The sequence below is a fragment of the Pinus tabuliformis genome, chromosome 8 (genome assembly GCF_031772625.1).
Source record: "Pinus tabuliformis cultivar Carrire ecotype Pingquan chromosome 8, CPIR1, whole genome shotgun sequence".
Taxonomy (NCBI): Eukaryota; Viridiplantae; Streptophyta; class Pinopsida; order Pinales; family Pinaceae; genus Pinus; species Pinus tabuliformis.
In genome coordinates this window covers 1,743,249,203-1,743,268,167 of record NC_142294.1, presented here as the reverse complement: position 1 = coordinate 1,743,268,167, position 18,965 = coordinate 1,743,249,203, and the positions used below count along the sequence as shown (strand labels likewise).

Below are 18,965 nucleotides of genomic sequence, written 5' to 3'. Positions count from 1 at the left end.
TCACAATGCAGCGTTGGACCATGGTTGGCCATGATTGATTTTCATATTGAGACAATATTTGTCACAATGCGACGTAGGACCATGGTTGATTTTCATATAGAGACAATGTTTGTGAGAATGCAACATTGGACCATGGTTGACCATGAATGATATAGATTTGTATGCATTAATTATTAATGTGACAAATCCATATAAGTTTTTTGAAAATAAGTATTGATAAAATATCATTGAAATAATAAGCTTTATAACAATTGCAATGATAGTTATATATGAAGACATTCATGCGATTAAGTAATGAAACCATATATAATTAAAATTAAAATATTATGGAAAAAATGTAAATATTATTGTTAACTTTTGCGAAAATTAATAAGTGTGAAAATTTTAATATGTCATTTTTTCTTTTAAAAAATTTATTATCAACAAATATAAATTGAATCTAAATTAATTTTAAACATGGTATATATTATTAATTTTTTTTGTAGCTAGGTCATATATATATATATATATATATATTAAAAAAAATTATTGATCAAGAAATACAAATTGGATCTCGTTAAAATTAGAAACCAAAGGTCATACATAAATGGATTAATACATGTATATATTGGTTATTTGTGTTCTTCACAATCTTGGAAATGATTCTACTAATCAAACTATATTTTTTAATGTGGAGATGAATATTTTTATCACTACAAAATTATAGTGTTTTCTTGGCATTCATGTTTGATTAGAAACTTTTATTAATTTAGCTTCTACATAAAGTTTAGGTCTTGTTGTATAGAGTATTAGAATCAAACTATATTTTTTAATGTGGAGAAGAATATTTTTATCACTAAAAAATTATAGTGTTTTCTTGGCATTCATGTTTGATTAGTACTGTAAGGAAATATACGCTTACCACACCTTTTCCACCTTGGTACGGCCTTGGCACGCTTTTCGAGATTTACCTTTTCGCTTATCGTAATTGCGATTCTCTGCAGGTTTTGTTAACAAAGACCTCTATCACATCCAATATGCAATAATGCGATTTCAGATATCAAAACTTATTAATTGCACCACATAACACCATCAGGTCTGCTCCTTTGTATGTCACATTACTTCTCTGTCACTGATCTTCTCCCGAGAGATCCAACGATTCACATTGGTTTTGGGTTGACCACACACACGGTGGTTAACCACCTGATAAAGGGGTTTCCCCACTCCAACTCTTTGCCACGCATTGTGATATGCACGGAATTGGTTGACCAACACTCAAACCACTTACCATCTAGTCCTCGCTCGAAATACGGCCTAAGGATATAAACCCGCCTTTTCTCTGCGTTAACTCCTACACTCCTTCACCGTGCGATGATCGTCGATCTATGAGAGCAACGGTTCTCACTCTTTGTCGCCACGCCATTGACCTATAAGATCCAACGGTTCCCATATACTAAAACCACACTTCTTCGTTCGTCCATTTAAATTGAATTTAATTCATTCTTCAGTGTTTTCTCTGTGTTTTCAGTTTTTCTTCCGGTTTCTTTCTTCAACTATTCTGCTACTCAATTCTCTCTGAGCCTTAATCCTCTATGAATTCCCACTTCACTTCCTCTCTAGAGCGTCATCTGATTCTTCAGCTGGATTCCAAGATCCATAATGACTCGTCTGAATCATTCTCTCTCTGCTGGGACTTTAGCGCTGGAACTAGGGGCACTAAAGGGTAAAGCTCACACTGTAAACATTTTTAAAGAGAACACAACTCCATGGATAAGTTCTGGGACTTGAGGGCTAGAACTAGGGGCACTAAAGGGTAAAACTCACACTGTAAGTGTCTTGAGATGAGTGGTCCAGGCTTATAAAAACTTTAAGTTTTTTTAAAAGGTTTATGATCATCAATAGAGATATGTTGTATTGTTCAAACTAAGTAATGATTAATAAAATTAATAAATTAAAAAAAAATAACAATGATTAATAAAATTATAATTTATAACATTTTTAAAATAACGATAAAATAACCTAAAAAGGTCTTTTATTTATTAAATCATTTTACAATAACAATATTTTCATGTGTTGTGCCTATGTTGTGAAACTCAAACATGAAACCTTGAAAGAAAAAATCGTGTTAATGATAGTTATTAAGTGGGCATCAATATGCATGCATTGGCTGGTCAATAAGTACTCCTTTTAGCGATAACGATGACTTTTACTTTTACTATGAGCATGAATAGATAAATTTTCATCGTATTTTATTAAAAATAATAATAAATTAAAATGATTATTGTACATGTTTAGATTCATAATAAAAAAAGGAGAAAATTAAAAAACACAAGAAGGTTCGGAGAAAGAGATGATCTCACATAAACATTTGAATTTTATGTACAATGTTTATTTCATAGAATCCCACTATGTACAGCTATAAGTTCCTTGGTTTATTAAGATGCCTCATGTCATTCAATAAATTAATAGAGACTTGAGCGGTTTCTCAACCGAAGTCAATTAATAAAAAATATATTGAAACCCTAAATGTTTCATAAAGTGAACCCTTAGAGAAAACCTAAAATGTTTGACAAAGTGATAGTGTCCACCATTGCTAAACAATGACCAGGGGTAAAGAAACTCTGATCAATACCTCACAATTCATTGCTGGAAAGAGCTGCATAAAAACATAGACCCAAATTTCGCCAAAGTCAAGTGGCTACTATTGTCAACCACTGAAACTCTTTCACAGGAGGGGCACATGGTAACAGTTGACGCAGGCCTGAGAGGTGGTGAAATTTTTAAAGCTTTCAGTTTTTCCAGCTCTATGTGAAGTTTTATGTTCTCATCTGTAAGTGCCTAATTATATCTCTTTAGAAGCTCGCAATCCATTTCCGTTTTCTGAAGATTCATCCTGAAACAAATTCATAACATTTAATTAACCTATAACAAAAATGAGCCAATAAAACTGTCAACACAATAGGATCTCCATTAGATCAAAAGTTTTCTGAACTATAAATTTGTAGAACAATTGATTTCCAAGTCATTCTTCATAGTTACAAGCCAAATTATGTAGTTGTTGATTCCAAAATGGAACTTTCCATATGAATTTCGACATGCAAAATACAATGAATCAATAAAGGACTCGAGCTAACCTTGCTTGTCTATTCTAGAACCACACCTCAACTTGTCGATGGTGGAGATTCAATTGTAAGGCCAACGCATGCTTTTCCTTGTGTGGAAGAAGAAGAAGCTACATCAGCCAAAAGCATGACGAAACACAAACGATAGAGCAGTAACCTGTAAGTGAATACTGTGTATAGAGGCACCCTATTCTTTCTTAAGCTTTCTTCCAAAACAAAACATTGTTCTCTTGACAATCTAAGCTTCTTCCTAGAACAACCCTCCTCTTCTAGATTGTTGAGCACCCTCGACCAAATTCAGTCATTCTCCTACTCCTCGCCATCATCCCATCTTCGCTTGATCTCTGCATAGTCGTTCTCGAGGTTAATCACCTTGGAATCCACGGTGTTGTTGGGCAACGACACATCAATGTCGCCTGCATGGAGGAGGCCAATTGAAACGGTAAGTGATGGCTATATGAAATTGAAACTGTTAGTGATTGCCACGCTAAATCAATGTCTTACATCCCTTTGACCATGTTTCGTATAGGAGAATGGAAATGGTGAGTGATGTGTACGTGGAATTCAAACCGTTGGTGTTGCTAAGGTAATTGAAACGGATGGTGATGGCGATTCGTATGTTTCACAACCATTTTTAATCTTTCCACTTCGTCTTAATCATAATAGGTGGCAATTAAAAAATGGTATGGTAAATTTTTAATCATTCTTTGTAAAAAAATTAATTTAAGTATGCTTTAAACATGTGATTTAGATATGCAAGTAAGTTAGTGGTGTGAATTCTATCCATTGATATACATCTTTCAATTTAGGCCATCCGATCAAAAAGATTAATTAAGAAAATGATTAAAGTGCCCAACTCCAATAGAAAAGACACCTATCGACCTAAATATTTGAAATTTAGAAAATATATTTTTTTAGCTTATCAAAAATTACATATTAATTGATTTCCAGAAGACTTGTATTTTTTGAATTGAAATCTTTCAAATTATATTATAAATATATTAGGATATAAATTTTTTTAGTCTTACAGAAAAAGTTTTTAAAATAAAATGATATGTAGAAATAAATTAGAGATTTAAATCTTTTAGACCATTAGCATATTTATAAACGGTTCTAGTTAAAAAAAGTATTTAAAAACTAAATATAAAATTTGAAGTGTGGACTCGCCCTACTGAAATACGATATTTTAAAAGATGCAAAACCTGAGAGCCACTGTAAGAGTGGGAGTGAAGGACAGAGTTGCAATTGCATTTTAATAAGTAAAGTAGAAAATATCAATTGGATTGTAATAAGTAAAGTAGAAGGGATCATTATGCCTCAAGTGCCAGAAGAGCTCATACCTCAATGTCCGGTCCTACTGCCTCTCCGAAAAATATTGACCTCTATGCGATGGTTCGAGAGCAGAACAGGAAGCCTTGCAAGTCGGTTACATCGAAAGCTTTGCAACTTGGTTATATTTTAGTTTTTGAGCATATTATTTTTAGTTAATTTTATTTAAAAATTAGAAACTGATTTTTTTGGGATTATAAATCCAACTTCCCTGATCTAAAGTTGTAATTTTTTCAGAATAATAAAACAATTTATGTGTTAAAAATCCTATTCTAAATAAAAAAATATAACAATCTAACCCAAAGTTATCTATCACTCTAAAGTCCATGACCACTCCACTCAACTCAACGACATCACTCTCAACATTGTTAATTGCAGTCTCAACATTGTTAATTGCTTCTCGTGAGTAATTTTTCCTAATCTTTCGTATTATATAAAGATATCCTCTCGTGTATTTTATTTCAGCATACTAATTTGTAGATCTGCTGGACAGCCGCACAAACCCAGATATCCCACCATGGCCACAACCATCTGTTTCTCCAGGAGTATGGTCCAGTTTCGTTATCCGTTTCAGAAAACCATTGGTGAGCTCCATAACACTATATTTCATACACTTAGTGTATAAAATCTCAGCAGAACTTTTAATTTTAACGCTGATTTGACCTGACCCATAAAGTATTTCATGCGTTTTGCAGCAAATCCTGTATTGGGTCATCGAATCATAAAGCTTCTGAAGCCTCCACATACCGCAGGAATTTGAGTCCGCGCTTTACACGATAGTTCCAGTAGAGAACTTAGTTACAACAGGACAGAAAAGAAGCGTAAGAGCTGCCACACTGTTAGAGATCCTGGACAAAGCGAAAGGTATACATGTGAGGATGATATTCGGGATCCGCTGAGCTCTCCTATCGACAGAAATTTCACCGAACATGCCTATGATCTCTCGTAAGCTGTAGGCGCATTTTTCTTAAAATTAATTATTTAGTACTGTTGTAAAAGTGCGAATTCCATGTCGGGGCCAGTTCAATAGGTTAATTTGAGAATTGTAAAATCCCAAAAATTTGAAAGACCTGGGTTTAAATCTCTTGTTGTAATCTTGGTTATGGGAGGAAGACATATCCTACCCACCAGAGATTATTGGTAATAACGTGTCAGTCAAAAAAACCAAATGTCATGCTCACTATGATGGTAAATTGTCTGATTTTTTGAAATCAGACTCTTACCCTTCAATGTTTCTTGTTCAGAAAGAAATTGCAGCACATGGAATCGCACCCTGAAGAAGACGGGGGACTGGTTTATTTTTACAGGGACATTTTAACGCCGGCGTAAGTAATTTGGTATTTTGCCGTTTTGTTGACATTTTTTTTTAAATTGCGCTGTTTTTCAGTTTTGAAAAACTTTTATACTAAAAACCTGTCGTTTTTTTATGATCTCTGAATTGAGGTTTAGGAAACGTAATATGATAGCGAAAAAAACACGCAAGTACTTCTAGTTTGATGTTGTGGGGATTGCAATGCAGATACATTTCAACAATGTGGAAAATAGCTGGCTATAATCGTCCTAACGAGGCGGCTGATATGCTGCCTCTTAAGAATCAACCGTGTGTGAAATGGGGCGGGAAGAGTGCAAACATCATTGACGGTATAAAGCTAACTTTTACATCTTCAAGTATTATTTTCTTGCAGCAGTATGCTTTTCCCTTGATACGGCCTGCATAGAACCAGGCTAAGGTTTATTTCCAAGTTCCAACAAGCGAAGGTCTATTTGCAAGTTTCTAACATTTTTTCGAATCCGCATGGATAATTGGAAATACATATATGCTCTCAATAGCAATAATCAATAAAAGTAAAATTGAAATGATGAGACTTCTCAAATGTCTGCGGTTGATTGGCATGGCCAAAATCAAAATGTGGAAGACCGTAAGCGGAAACGGGGTGATGAGGATCAGAAACCGCTGAAAGAGTTTCCTCTGGAGGGCAAATGGGAAATGGTAATTCAATGTCTATTTTTTTTTATGTGCTGTAACTCTTCGTTAGAATGTTTAATCAGTTTTTTTAGATAGGTAATCTTTGCAAATAAGTTTAGTCGTTCCGGGTGTTAAAAGGAACCTAAATCTTTTATATGTGGCAGGAACTTCACCGTTGTGGCGATGGGGAGGCATATAATGTAGTTTTTAAAGGTATTGATAATTTTGCTGGTGTTATTTTGCTCTTCCTCATTATAATATATCTATATCCTTAGTAAATGGCAAAAATTCAAAGGGAATTGTGTTAATATGATTTGAAATTCAGAAGTCAAAATTTCTTGATATGATTAGCATTTTTTATTATAATATTATTATAAAAATTCAAATAAAATTATGAGTATGATTTTAAAAATAAGATGGATTTCTTTATTTAATTATTAATTTAATTATAAGTAATAATTAAATTTGATTACTAAAAATTGTTATAATTTTTAATTATTTTTTTAAATAATTTTTGTTTTAAAATATATTTGGTTTGGATTGTTGATTGATAAAAGAAGATTCATCAAAATAATTTTGGATTTTTTTTTTTTATATACATATCTATTTCTTCTTATACATATGTTTTTATATTTATTAAAATTTATGTTTAAGTTATGCCTTATTCTAATTAATTATGATATTAATTATTTAGATTTATAACAAATATATTTTCCCAAACAAAATCAATACCAAGGAAAGGTATTCACAAATATATGCAATGTATTTCTTTTTGATGCGTACTACTACTCATTCACCTCTTTGACAATAAATCATATTATAGTTTATTTTTCCATTATAATTTCTATTGGCTCTTAAACTACCAATCATTACCATACATAATTCTTGAAGCATAATCCTATTTATGCATCTCCAAATTAACCTTATTTTTTAATATTTAACTTAATATAATCTTTATCTTTTTATCTAAATATATGAAATAGAACTTACAATATATTTCTTATTTTTTATTTTCATTATTTTTATTTTTATTTATTTTATTTTATTTAGTTGGGAGATCAACGAAAATGATGCATTGCAAAACATAAATAACATTAAAGATATTGTTACAAGTTCAAAGAAAAAATGTGGTGTGAGAAAGACTTAGCGGCTAAAAGAAAATTAAGTTATTATAAGGTCATCAACCTCACCCTAGAAGATCAAAAGTATCTCTCTATTTTAACTAGCTCAAAGAAGAAAATTAATATAGCAAAGATTAGAACGACTTCTCATGAGCTCCATAGTGAAAAAGGTCGTTGGGCAGTTCCTAAAACGCCATGGACGGAAAGGATCTGCCATATGTGAGAATAGGAACATCGAGGATGAAAACCACTTCCTCTTAGAGTGCCTTGCTTATAACCACATTAGATCTCAGTTACACAATCTTTGTTACAATACTGAACTTCCTAGCCTTTTACAATGTCAAAAATTATAGTGAGATGGGAGGCTTCTCTCCAAGCTTTTTGAGTATAGGAATAAAATCTTAAATCAAAATAAATAATTTGTTTCTTTCGGTCTGATAGCCCATTATTTGGCCTCGGCGACATTAACCATCATCATCATTAACTTTTTTTTATCTTCTTATTTTTAATAATCTATATTTTGTTATGACTCATATTTCTTTATATAATTTTTTACTAATTTAATTTTTATATTAATTATTACTTTTTTAATTTGAAAAATATTTTTTAATATAACCCTAATAATTATTTTAATTATTATTTTCAGCTTTCATTATTTTGGATAGTCTCTTTCAATTAAAATAGTTAGTTAATTAATCTATTTCTTTACTAAAAAAATATTTGAAATTAATTGGTTAAACCATTTTTAGAAATTAATTAATTGTGATTTGGTTATTTACGAAAAGAACGCCTTATTTATATCTTTGTAGGTTTTATGAGGTTTTTGAAATTAAGGGGATTAATCTTTCTTAATACTTCATTCTTTTTAACCAATTAATTAATTGTGATTTAGTTATTTAGGAAAAGTAGGTGACATTATTTTGTAATATTCATGCATTAACATAGTTGATAAATGGACCTTGGAGTGCGGAAATATAGTTCAACATTGATGCGCCATCTTGTTGATCTGTGAACCCTCTTGATTGTTTCATAAGTTTACTTGTTTCTGTGAAGATTTTTTAATTTTAGGTGAAATATATTACATTGACCTTTTCAATGTATATTTTCAAATTCATCTTCAAATGTCACAAGGAATTTACACTTTTGATGCGTGTGCTTACACGTATATCGATGCATATGTTTATAGGTAAATCGGGTTGGTTTTCTGTTGAAAAGAAAGGACTGGTTTTTGTTGAAAAGGATCTGAACGGTATCCCAGGCGGTGTAGAGCCTTTTGATTTCGCCATTGTTTTTGGAGGTAAGAAACAACACCTTCCTCCGTGCTTAATAGAATTTGGTAAATTTAATTTTATCTCATTTATTTAATTAGCTGCATCATGTTTAAATAAATATCGTTTTTATTTCCTTTGTCCCGGAAACCAGGACTTTAATGTACAATATTTTCTTATGCTTATCATGTTCTTAAGATGCGTGAATGACAGAGACAACTAAATGAATTGGACATAATTTGATGATGGTGTAGTGTTTTGTTCAACTTTTTTTATTTTAATATAGTCACGTTTTATCAAATAGCCCATAAGAAAATAATTTCAGACAAATCTAGGTAACTTAAAACTTGGATAATGTATAACTCATTTGAAACAAATAATGAAGCATACATTTCTTACTCCTTGAAACGAATGAAACCTCCTGTGGCTTGGAAAAAGCTGGCATCAGAGTGCATAAATTTAATTCATGAAAAGCTTTCTTATGGGAAAATGTTTTTTAAATGAGCGGATAGAATTTTTGAAAGTTGGGCCAGAATTGTAATATTATAATTTTATGTTATTTAAAATTTGAAATATATATATATATATATATATTATTTTTTAAGAATCATTTTTTGAGTCACACAAAGAGTGTTTACATAATTAAACTCATAATCTTTCAATAGTAAGAGCACTGTAGCTATTGGATTTGACCAATTGAATTAACTTTCTGAAATATATCAATAATTAAATCATAATACAAAAAAATCTAAAATGAGCTTCCTCATGAAAATAATAAAATAAAAGTTGTGAATTTTTTAAGGGAAAGAAGAAAATTAGTTTTCTTTATTGTATTTTCACCTTATCTCCTTATATGTTCACTCAAATGTCAATTGTAGACACCCTTTGGATAAATGTCAATTGTAGACACCCTTTGGATGGGAAATTAAATTCTACATCCAATGAATGCCCACTCTACATACCCTGGTATGAGTCTACTCAAAGGTTTGTAGAGTGGATACTCATTGGATGTGGAATTTAATTCAGCATCCAACATATGTCTACACTTGAGTAAACATATAAAGAATGCGCCTAAAATACAACAAAAAAAAGTAGTTTTATACATTGCCTTCCAAAAATATTTAGTCCTCGGATGACATCATCATCTTCAACCTTATTGGGTTTTTAAGTTGATTTAATTAGTACATTTTTTTGTTTTGAGGTAGATTTTTTACTTCAAAATTCCCCTCAAATGTATATCATTTTGTAATTACTTTCTTAAATAGTCATCATAGCTTTATATCATTATAAACAATAATTTTGATTGATCTCTCTAATTCTAGTTATAATAAAGTGTCTAAAAAGTGAGGAGGGAACACTTTAAAATTTTCCAAACATAGTTGCTTTTAGTGGATTGTAAATTTTATCATTTCAATCGTGTTATCAATAGTTAATTGTATTTATGGAAGAATAAGGAAACATAAGTTACATACCTTATCATTTCCATTGGTTGAAATGTGAACAAGGTAATGTTGTATTCTTTTTTTTTTGCTCAAGCAAGAGTCGGCCCTTCTATTATCTTATCACTAAAAATATGTTACATAAAATACATCGTGCCCGAGGAGGAAGTGGGCTGAAAAAGAAAGAAAATCTTCCAACTTAGGGAAGAAAGGCAACATCTTGAGAAAACTGGCCTAGGGCCTATAAAAAAAACCAAACTCACGGCCTCCACCGCCTGAGAGCAAAACAAAACGAGAACCCGACAGATCAATAAACAGACCCCAAGAGGGGAATAGAGACCTTATCAAAAAGATTTCGGGTCCGCTGGGGTTCACTCGGACCCACTAACCTGCTCATCGAACCTAAGCCGTTGATCTGCAGCTCCATGATCCAACGGCTGAGGGAGATATCGGGCGAAGAAGAAGCAGGGGGAATACCCGCCCGATGATCACCCGGACCCACAAACCTGTTCCTCGAACCTAAGCCATTGATCTGCAGCTCCATGATCCAACGGCTGAGGGAAATATCAGGCGGAGAAGAAGCAGGAGGAATACCCGCCCGATGTGGGCGGTATTCTCTCTCCTCCGAGTGCCACGTGTTGAACACTGAGTGGCATCGCATACATTTCTGGGAAACCACTTCGGGTTTTGAGGGCGCCCGATAACCCGGAAACCGCTTTGCCACCCGATAACATGAAACCATGGAAACTCTACACCTGCTATCATCCAATCATCTGAGCCACCTGTAAGGACAGATTGACACAAAATTCTAGCTGCCCGCTCACTAACCGAGCTCCGAGTAGCACCAATGAGCTGGCTATCTATGGTGTTTCTCTGCGAGACCCGAGTATGCCCAATCTCAGGTTGATTTTCTATCAAACCCCTGTCGTCCATTGATGAAAGGTTAACTGTTAGATACCCTGCCTGTGTTGATACTGCTCCTTGTTTGTGTGGGCCAGAGTGTAACAGCCCTCTTGTAATTGACCTGGGGTAACCGACTCCCACAAGTAGCACCTGTTATCTCTTGTGGCTAGCCAGTCCATTACTTTGTTGGCATCTCTGCACACATGAACAAAACTAAGAATTAATAGAATCCTTAGGTGCAATTGAATTTCGGTGAGAGACCTGCAAAAGTCTCCAATGTCTCGAGACTTTGTCTGGTGCAGTACCTGAGCCTAGCTGCTTGACCAAATTAATGATTAATTCTGAGTCAACCTCGATTATAATGTTATGTAAATTATACTTTATCAAAATTTTGAAGCATTTCTCCATGGCCATGAGTTCAGCCATATTGTTGGTGGGCCTCCCCAGGTGACTGTCAATTTGCCATCTTCATCTCTAATGACTCCTCCATAAGCAGCATCCCCAAGGTTACCTTTTGAGGCACCATCTCTATTGAATTTTAAAAATCCATGTGGAGGGCATTGCCAGAAAGCCTTTCCTTCTGAAATATGCTTTTCTACCTTCCAGAATTTGAGCATCTCAGTGACCTCGGGTGATCAGGAGCTCAAGACCAAGTGTCATAAAATGGTCAAAAATGAAAATGCTCATAACTGGTCCAAACCTGAACAACTAGATAGAGCTCATCTTCTTGATTCCGGTGCCGCAAACGGTTCGAAAAATGGTCTCTGTATGGAGAAGTTATGCCAAAAACAAAATCACCCAATGACTCCTAAATTTTGAATTTTTTCAAAAAAAAGTTAAAAAAAAGTATTCCACAGAATATTCCTTGGAATATTCTAGGGAATATTTCTTTTTGGCAACGAATCAAAAATGCCACGTGGCATGCTCAGAGACCACCACGTGGCTCATGGTGACGTCAGCAAATGGGTGGATGTCATACGTTAAAATTTTGGTGGTAGTGAGGTTCGATCCCATGACCTCCCGTTTAACACCCAAGCGCTTTACCGTTGAGCCAGAACCACAGGTTTTATTATGTGAGCAGAAAAATATTTATTTGAAGTTTACAATGCTTTTTGGTGGGACCAGAAGGGGGCCAACCCTTAAGGGCTAGCCCCCATGTAATACAACCACCACCCGGATCCAAGGGCCTAACCCTTAACCGTCGGCACAAAATCTGAGATAAACTATTGTTCAATTAAATCTCGTTCACATGCACAGTTATGACAGATGAATAACCGACGGTCAATTAATGGCGGAATTGGAAGAGCGCCAAAATTGGCGGGTCCGCCATATTTGGCGGGCCTATCTGGACTCTAACTAAAATTAGCTGGGGTGTTTTTAGGACCAATTGGCAGTTGGGAGTAAATGGCCATAACTTTGGCTAGGAAAGTCTGTTTTGGATGAATTTTTTATTTATTTTAGGTCTCTTCAAACTTATGAAGCCATTGGCACAGGTTTCACAGCCATCTAAGGTTTTTTGCAGGTGTTTTAGCTTCGTGGAAGTTCGAGGAGCCACTAGGGCCAAATCAGTTTAGGAGTTGCATTGGGAATTGTGTAGCCATTGAATGTGGAACGAAGGTCATTCTTGAAGGTTTTCAGCATTCTGAATCCATTTCTACAGCTCGTTTTTCCTGTTGAGGCCTTCTTCTCACTATTTAGCTTCAGGGAAGCTTTCAGGGCCAATAGGGCCATTTCAGTGTTTGAGCTGTTTGGGGGCTGTGTTCATCCATTTTTGGTGATTCAAAGCCTATGTCTGCTATTTTCAACCTTCTGAGTCTAATGGTAGAGGTTTCAAAACCAATTGAGGTCAAATTCACCTCAAAATTCGCCATGCAAGTTTAAAGGGCCACTAGGGCCAATTAGGGAAAGTACTATATAAGGTACAATTTCACTGTTTAGTTTTTGGGAAAGAGCATGTTTAGCTAATTCCTATCTTTTGATTCTGTATTTACAATCAGATCTGTCTTTCGGGACACTCATATTCTTGTATTAGCCTTTGTAGCATTTTTAATACAAGAGGACAAGCCTAGTTTGAGAGGTTTGGTCCAGTAGATGTAGCCAAGGAGGGGGTGAACTGCTTTATCATTTTGATGTCTTTATTTGCTGAAGATGATATGATAAACAAAACTGATATAAAGTGTTAAACAACAAATATACATAACTTGCATACACACATAATCACCTATTCAGCTGTAGAAAGTTATTTGTCTTATTCCGCAAGACATCAAACTTCAAGTATGTGTATGTCAAAGACTTCTAAGTGTTTACTTTGTTATTTCTTTAGGTAGAGCCTGTAGAGGGCCAGGTAGCCTCTGGAACTCATCCTCTCTTTAGAGGTGACATGTCCGGTGAATGCCCCTACAGTCTATCTCTGTATAAGAAATAAGAAGTTTTCACATTTTCAGAGGTCACTTGGAGTGTATAGCTCACATTTGAAATTATGGGAAATGGATACCTTGCACCCTTAAACAAGTACATTCCATTTTCAGATCAGATGGTATCAGAGCACTAGGTTTGCTTGACTGACATCACTAGCTTGATTGTGTAGCTTGAAAGGTGTCTTAAGCAGTGTTGAAGATTGACTGCTTTATTATTCTGCAAACTACTTGTTGTTTGAGTTTGCTGAAGCTCTTTTGTTCATTTTTATAATGACAACTTCCATAAGTGAGTTCTCAAAATCATCCTCCTTCACAAGATTTTTTGATGAAGGCTTGAAGCAAGAATTTTTCATCATGATGAATATGGTGAGAGAAATGTATGAGGATGAAAGGCAGAGCTCTAGACTTCAAGAGAATTTGAATTCCATGAGGAAAGAGAAGCAGTTGCTTTCTGACCAATTGCAGGAAATGGAACGCTAACTTCATATTGCAAACATGAATCTCGAAAGGATGCATGAGTTGGAGACACAACTCCTTGTTGCCAAAGAAGCCTTAGCCAAGTATCAACTTGAAGAAGAGGTAAACAATTCTAGTTTTTCTTCAAATTCTTATAAGAATGTTTATGTTGGTTCTTTTGAGAAACATACTAGAGGCATAGGGTCCAAGTTGATGTCCAAAATGGGATATGAAGGAAAAGGATTGGACAAACATGCACAGGGTATAGTTGAGCCAATAATGGTTGAGGTAAGGCCTAAGAATTTGGGTCTTGGCTATGGACAATCTTATGGAGAAAGTTCCAAAGCAGCCATGAAGGCAATTGAAACAGTTCCTAGAAGGAGTTTCATTTCAAGTTCTCCATCTCAAGGTTGTAAAGGTTGTATCCTTGATGAATGCAATAGTCTGAAACATACCTTGTAAGAAGAATGTGTGCATAAGAATGCACTTGAACAAGAGAATTGTGAAAGCTCTAAAACCATTGAAGGGATTGATGGTGTTCCAAAAGGAGCTTCTTCTTCATTTGATTCACCTCCTCATGAAGGTAATGAAGGTGAAAGAGAAAGGTATAAATCTGATTTCAATCAGATTTCCTTTGATCATGTAAAGCATGGGAAATTTCCACACAAGCATTGGAAAAGAATTGTATGTTCTTTTTGTGGTTTGGTTAACCATAGTGTTTCTAGATGTTGGAAAAGAATGGCAACATACAGGAAACTTTTGAAAGAAAGGAGGAAAGAAGCCAAAGTTCCATTGAATAATGCAAATCATGTTGTCAAGAAGATGAACATGTGTTGCACTTATTGCCATAAGCATGGACATACTGCTGAAAGGTGTTGGACTCTAAATCCAACAATGCTTCCACGAAAGTTGAAGAAATGGGAGAAAGAGTATGGCAAGAATGGGAAGGAAGTTTCCATCATTAAGATGTGTCAGGATGATACACATGTTGATATCGATGTGCAGTTAAAGGAAGCGCCTTTAAAATGGATTGGTAAGAAATGGTTAGAATTCTTATCCAATTAAAGGTGCATGTCTTTTGATTGAATGCATTTCTTTGTTAAGGGAATGCAAGTTGCAGGATGGAAAAGTTGAGTATGAGACTCACTCTATCGTAGAGAAAGTTATATTCATTTCATCTTTGAAAGTACATGTACATGTGATCGAGGATATTGTACTTATGATTGTACTTAAGATAAAGTTGAAGGATAAACTGCATGCATGAGAATGATATGCATGAGCACAAGGATCATGATGATTTCCTTGTATTTTAAACATGTATGTGTGATTAACTTGAAGGGTTGATTACTTTGTTTTTAACCATGCATGTAATGTAATATTGACTTGGAAAAAGTAAATTTGATCTCCAAGATTACAAAGAGGAGAAATGATGAAGTGTTTCATCTTTGTAAAAGCCTTCTCATTTGGGAGGCAACTCTTCTTTTAGAGCGGAGGTGCCATGGATGGGCATCGTGACAGCTGGCAAGCCCACATGTTCAGAGCAAGATTTTAGCTCATATATCAGCAAGTTTCATTGCTAGTTCCTGCAATTTCAGATTTGTTTGGCGAAAGAACTTAGTTGGGATTCGACGAGTACTTGGTTTATGCAGCAAAAAGTCGCCATGACGACAGTTGGCAAGGCAGGACATTTTGGCATCAATATGCTCTTTTGGCTGAACGGAAGAGGATATTTCTGCTCCTCAAGTGCTGTACAGTTCAGTTCAGAGATTTAGTAAGCTTTTTGGGACCAAAAGCCTTCTTGGGAGGTGTGATCACAAGCTCACGACCAAGTGTCGTAAAATGGTCAAAAATGAAAGTACTTAGAACTAGTCCAAACCTAAACGACTGGATAGAGCTCATCTTCCTGATTCTAGTGCCGCAAACGGTTCAAAAAACGGTCTCCGTATGCATAAGTTATGCCAAAAACAAAATTGCCCAATGACTTAAATTTTGAATTTTTTCAAAAAAAATTTAAAAAAAGAATATTCCACAAAATATTCCTTGGAATATTCCTTTTTGGAAGTGAATCAAAAAACTGCCACGTGGCATGCTCAGAGACCACCATGTGGCTCATGGTGACATCAGCAAATGGGTGGATGTCATACGTTAAAATTTTGGTGGCAATGAGGTTCAATCCCATGACCTCCCGTTTAACACCCAAGCGCTTTACCGTTGAGCCACAACCACAGGTTTTATTATGTGAGTGGCAAAATATTTATTTGAAGTTTACAATGCTTTTTGGTGGGGCCCAGCCCTTAAGGGCCAGCCCCCATGTAATACAACCACCACCTGGATCTAAGGGCCTAACCCTTAACCATCGGCACAAAATCCTAGATAAACTGCTATTCAATTAAATCCCGTTCACATGCACAGTTATGAAAAACGGATAACCGGTGGTCAGTTAGTGGTGGAATTGGCGGAGTGCCAAAATTGGTGGGCCCGCCATATTTGGCGGGCCTATCTAGACTCTAACTAAAGTTAGCTGAAGTCTTTTTAGGACCAATTGGCAGTTGGGAGTAAATGACCATAACTTTGGCTAGGAAAGTCCATTTTGGACGAATTTTTTTTTGATTTTGGGTCTCTTCGACCTTTTGAAGCCATTCGAATAGGTTTCACAGCCATCTGAGGTTGTTTGTATGTGATTTAGCTTCGTGGAAGTTCGAGGAGCCATTAGGGCCAAATCCGTTTGGGAGTTGCATTGGGAATTGTGCAGCCATTGAATGTGGAACGAAGGTCATTCCTGAAGATTTTCAGCATTCTAAATCCATTTCTACAGCTTGTTTTTCCTGTTGAGGCCTTCTTCTCACTATTTAGCTTCAGGGAAGCTTTCAGGGCCACTAGGGCCATTTCAGTGTTTGAGCTGTTTGGAGGTTGTGTTCATCCATTTTTGGTGATTCAAAAGCCTATGTCTGCTATTTTCGACCTTCTGAGTCTAATGGCAGAGCTTTCAGAACCAATTGAGATCATCTTCACCTCAAAATTCTCCATGCAAGTTTAAAGGGCCACTAGGGCCAATTGGGGAAAGTACTGTATACGGTACAATTTCACTGTTTAGTGTTTGGGAAAGAGCATGTTTAGCTAATTCCTATCTTCTGATTCTATATTTACAGTCAGATCTGTCTTTTGAGGCACTCATATTCTTGTATTAGCCTTTGTAGCATTTTTAATACAAGAGGACAAGCCTAGTTTGAGAGGTTTGGTCCAGCAGATGTAGCCCAGGAGGGGGTAAACTGCTTTATCATTTTGATATCTTTATAATCTGAAGATGATATGCTAAACAAAACTGATATAAAGTGTTAAAAAGCATATATACATAACTTGCATACACACATAATCACCTATTCAGCTGCAGAAATTTATTTGTCTTATTCCACAAGACATCAAACTTCAAGTATGTGTATGTCAAAGACTTCTAAGTGTTTACTTTTTTATTTCTTTAGTCAGAGCCTGTAGAAGGCCAGGTAGCCTCTGGAACTCATCCTCTCTTTAGAGGTGACATGTCCGGTGAATGCCCCTACAGTCTATCTCTGTATAATAAATAAGAAGTTTTCACATTTTCAGAGGTCACTTGGAATGTATAGCTCACATTTGAAATTATGGGAAATGGATACCTTGCACCCTTAAACAAGTACATTCCATTTTCAGATCATGGGGGATTTTCAGGAGAATGCTTTGAGAGGGCATTTACAGTTTCTTTGAGCTGTTTTAAGATTTGTGCTACGATGCTTTGAGTTGAGCCAGATTTGTCTTTGAAGATCCTGTTGTTAAGTTCTTTCTAGACATTCCAGATCAAGAATCCTAGAATCAAAGCCCAGACTGTATTTACTGTCTCATTGTCTGAGAAGTCCTTCCTGTTGAAATTTAGTACCGGAGGACAGGTGGTTCCTTAAGGCTTTGATCTTTGGCCTAGGGAAAAGTGTCCAAAAGAATTTATTTTTTCTCCTAAAAATCTAATTTAAAAGTGACTTTAAGTGATAAAGTTACTAAAGTCTAATTTTAAAGTGACTTTAATAATGTCAATGTAAAATTAGAAAGGAAAAGTGACTTTGGACATAAATGACTAAGTGAGTCTTTATTAAGATGGCATGAATTCAAAAATAGAAAGTGAGACTAAATGAACATTTAATCTCAGCCCTAGATCTCAATCTATTTCAGCCATTGGATTTAGGGATTCCCCAAAAGTCACTTAGGGTTAGATTAAAGGAGGGAAATGAGGAAAAGGTCATTAATTCTTTCATGAGCAGATTGAGAGAAGGAGAGCAAGAGAGCAAGGGAGATTTCTAGATAGTGAGGAGGAGGAGGCAACATCTTGGCACACATTCCAAGGTATCGTTTCGGCAAGTCTGTACAACTGAGTTAGCACACAGTGAAAGACAGATTTTGGGGCACGATTTTCTAGAAAGGCCGTACAACAATTTTGGTTTAGATTCCAAGGAGACCGTAAAACAAGTTAGCACAGAAATCAAGGAGTAAAAAATGTGAACTTTGTTGGCACGTTTTTCAAGGGAGGTCGTACAGCAAGTGGTTATACCTTGGTACGCTTTTCTAGGCAGAAATCTGTACAGCTATACTGCTATTTTTCTGCACAGAAATCGAGGAAAACTGTACAGCAGCATTTATGGCAGCTTGCATGATTTTCTAGACAGTCCGTACAACAGCATTTAAGGCTGAAATTTGGGCACAAAAATCAAGGAGACCGTACAACATTTATTGTTGTTCTGTTTTTCTGTTTGCAAGTGTTTTTCCAATTGGCTGTGAGGCACGGAAAACGATATAAGTTGTAAAAGTTTGCTTGCTGATTTTTTGCTGAATATTTCTCTCACTGTAAAAAACATTTTCCAGAAATAAGAAGGAGCTTTGGAACTGGTTTTCCCCAAGAGTTGTAGGGGGGTTTTCTAGGGTCACCTTGACCAAAAATCACTATGT

The 18,965-nt window shown here is 35.3% G+C and overlaps 1 protein-coding gene across 1 annotated transcript in view; it reads left to right on the top strand.

Moving 5' to 3' along the window:
* Positions 1 to 5,955: 5,955 nt before the first annotated feature.
* The window catches only part of LOC149243078 (uncharacterized), a 104,873-nt gene continuing 91,863 nt past the window's right edge, over positions 5,956 to 18,965 (top strand). The window contains exons 1-4 of the mRNA XM_089367760.1: positions 5,956 to 6,071; positions 6,347 to 6,420; positions 6,561 to 6,609; positions 8,704 to 8,814. Coding sequence (XP_089223886.1) covers positions 5,963 to 6,071; positions 6,347 to 6,420; positions 6,561 to 6,609; positions 8,704 to 8,814 — 343 coding nt within the window. The 5' untranslated portion in view covers positions 5,956 to 5,962. The remainder of the gene's footprint in view (positions 6,072 to 6,346; positions 6,421 to 6,560; positions 6,610 to 8,703; positions 8,815 to 18,965) is intronic.